Genomic DNA, 1,971 nt, shown 5'->3' on the forward strand with positions numbered 1-1,971 from the left:
ACATCAAATGGATGTTTTAAGCCAATAAAATGGGCATATTTGGAAAGCCTATCCACCACAACCAAAACAATATTAATCCCATTTGACATGGGTAACCCTTCCACGAAATCCATTGATAGATCGTCCCATACTGTATTAGGAATTGGCAAGGGTTGCAAAAGTCCAGCAGGGGACTATTGAGACACTTTGTTCTGTTGGCAGATGACATAACATTGCACAAAGTTCGTGACATTTCTACGCATAACCATCAAGTACCATTCGGTTTCTAGTCGCAGATACGTCTTCAAGGACCCTCCATGCCCCCCAATCATTGATGTGTGGTACTCACGAAGCAACTTAGATATGAAGCTTGAATTTCTGGGAATCACCACTCCTCCTTTATACATCAGCTTACCCCCTTGCAACGAGAACCCCACCAGTGGTTTAACACCCTCTTCCAGCTCTTTTCTAATTCCGGCAATATCCTTGTCTTTTGTTATCTCCGTTTCCAGCTCCTCCCAACATACTACTACACTGGCACATAGTGTGTTTAAGGTTATTTCACTCCCCTGTTTTCGGGACAAGGCAACTGCAACTCTGTTGGAAGTCCCTGGTTTGAATTGGATGTCAAAATTAAACCCAAGCAATTTAGTGACCCACTTTTGATAATCAGGAGCTACCTCTCGCTGCTGAGTTAGAAACCGCAAGCTCTGTTGGTCCGATCTCACAATAAAATGTCTTCCCAGGAGATAATGTTTCCACCTCTGTATTTCTAGGTAAATTGCAATTAATTCTTTCTCATAAATCAATTTCTGCTGTGTCCTCGAGCCTAACAGCTTGCTGAAATAAGCAATTCGTCGTTGGTTTTGCATTAATACGGTGCCCATGCCATAACCCGATGCATCTGCCTCTAAAACAAATTCCTGCTAGAAGTTGGGCAATGTTAAAACTGGTGGCGATACCGTTGCGTGCTTCAGTTGCTCGAAGGCTATGGTGGCACTGGAATACCATCCATAATTATTATTTTTTGAGCTGTTCGGGCAATGGTCTAGCTATTTGAGAATAGTTGGCTACAAACTTGCGATAATAGCCGGTCAAACCTAGAAATCCCCGCAACTCTTTTAAGTTCTTTGGTTGAGGCCATTCCAGCATCGACTTAACCTTTTCTTGGTCCGCCTGAACCCCTTCACCCGAAATAATATGACCAAGGTATGCGATTGTATGTTGTCCGAACTCGCACTTCTTCTTGTTGGCATATAATGAATGTTCTGCCAGTTTCTTCAGCGCTAAGTTCAAATGTTCTTTATGTTCTTCTCGGCTTCTACTGTAGATGAGTATATCGTCGAAAAACACCAACACAAACTTCTGTAAATACGGCCTGAAAATGTGGTTCATCAGCGACTGAAAAGTGGCAGGTCCGTTCATTAGACCAAACGGCATTACGAGAAATTCGTAATGGTTGTCATATTCCGAAACGCAGTTTTATGTGTGTCTTCTACCTTTACATGAATCTAGTGATACCCTGCTCGTAAATCTATTTTTGAGAAAACCTTGGACTAGTGTAACTCGTCTAGCAGCTCGTCTATAACTGGAATCAGGTATATATCCGGTATAGTCTCTTTATTCAATGATCAATAGTCTATGCAGAATTGCCATGACCCATCTTTTTTCCTTACTAAGAGCACCGGACCTGAATACGGGCTATGAGACGGTTTTATAATACCCGCTGCTAGCATGTCTTGAATTAGCCCTTCAATTTCATCTTTCTGGCTTTGGGGGTAACGATAAGGTCATACTCCCATAGGATTACTCCCTTCCTTGAGCACTATGACATGTTCGTGACTTCTAATTGGTGGAAGCCCCTCCTGCTCTTCAAAGACCTTAGAATTTGTTTCGAGTACTGAAGTGAGAAACTCCGGAATCCCGTTCTGCCCTGTTCCTTCCATTTTTGTCTCTATTCCACTACACTCAATCCAATAACCTTCTCTCTAT

The 1,971-nt window shown here is 42.4% G+C and overlaps 1 protein-coding gene across 1 annotated transcript; it reads right to left on the reverse strand.

Moving 5' to 3' along the window:
- Positions 1 to 999: 999 nt before the first annotated feature.
- LOC141665430 (putative mitochondrial protein AtMg00860) lies at positions 1,000 to 1,419 on the reverse strand. The gene has a single exon (XM_074471413.1). The coding sequence runs from the start codon at positions 1,417 to 1,419 to the stop codon at positions 1,000 to 1,002; it is 420 nt and encodes a 139-aa protein (XP_074327514.1).
- Between the last annotated feature and the right edge of the window lie 552 nt (positions 1,420 to 1,971).

Source organism: Apium graveolens, chromosome 6 (assembly GCF_009905375.1).
Source record: "Apium graveolens cultivar Ventura chromosome 6, ASM990537v1, whole genome shotgun sequence".
Taxonomy (NCBI): Eukaryota; Viridiplantae; Streptophyta; class Magnoliopsida; order Apiales; family Apiaceae; genus Apium; species Apium graveolens.

What these genes read in the sequence shown, in the direction of transcription:
- LOC141665430 (XM_074471413.1), bottom strand. Translation starts at nt 1,419, where the DNA reads ATGCCGTTTGGTCTAATGAACGGACCTGCCACTTTTCAGTCGCTGATG.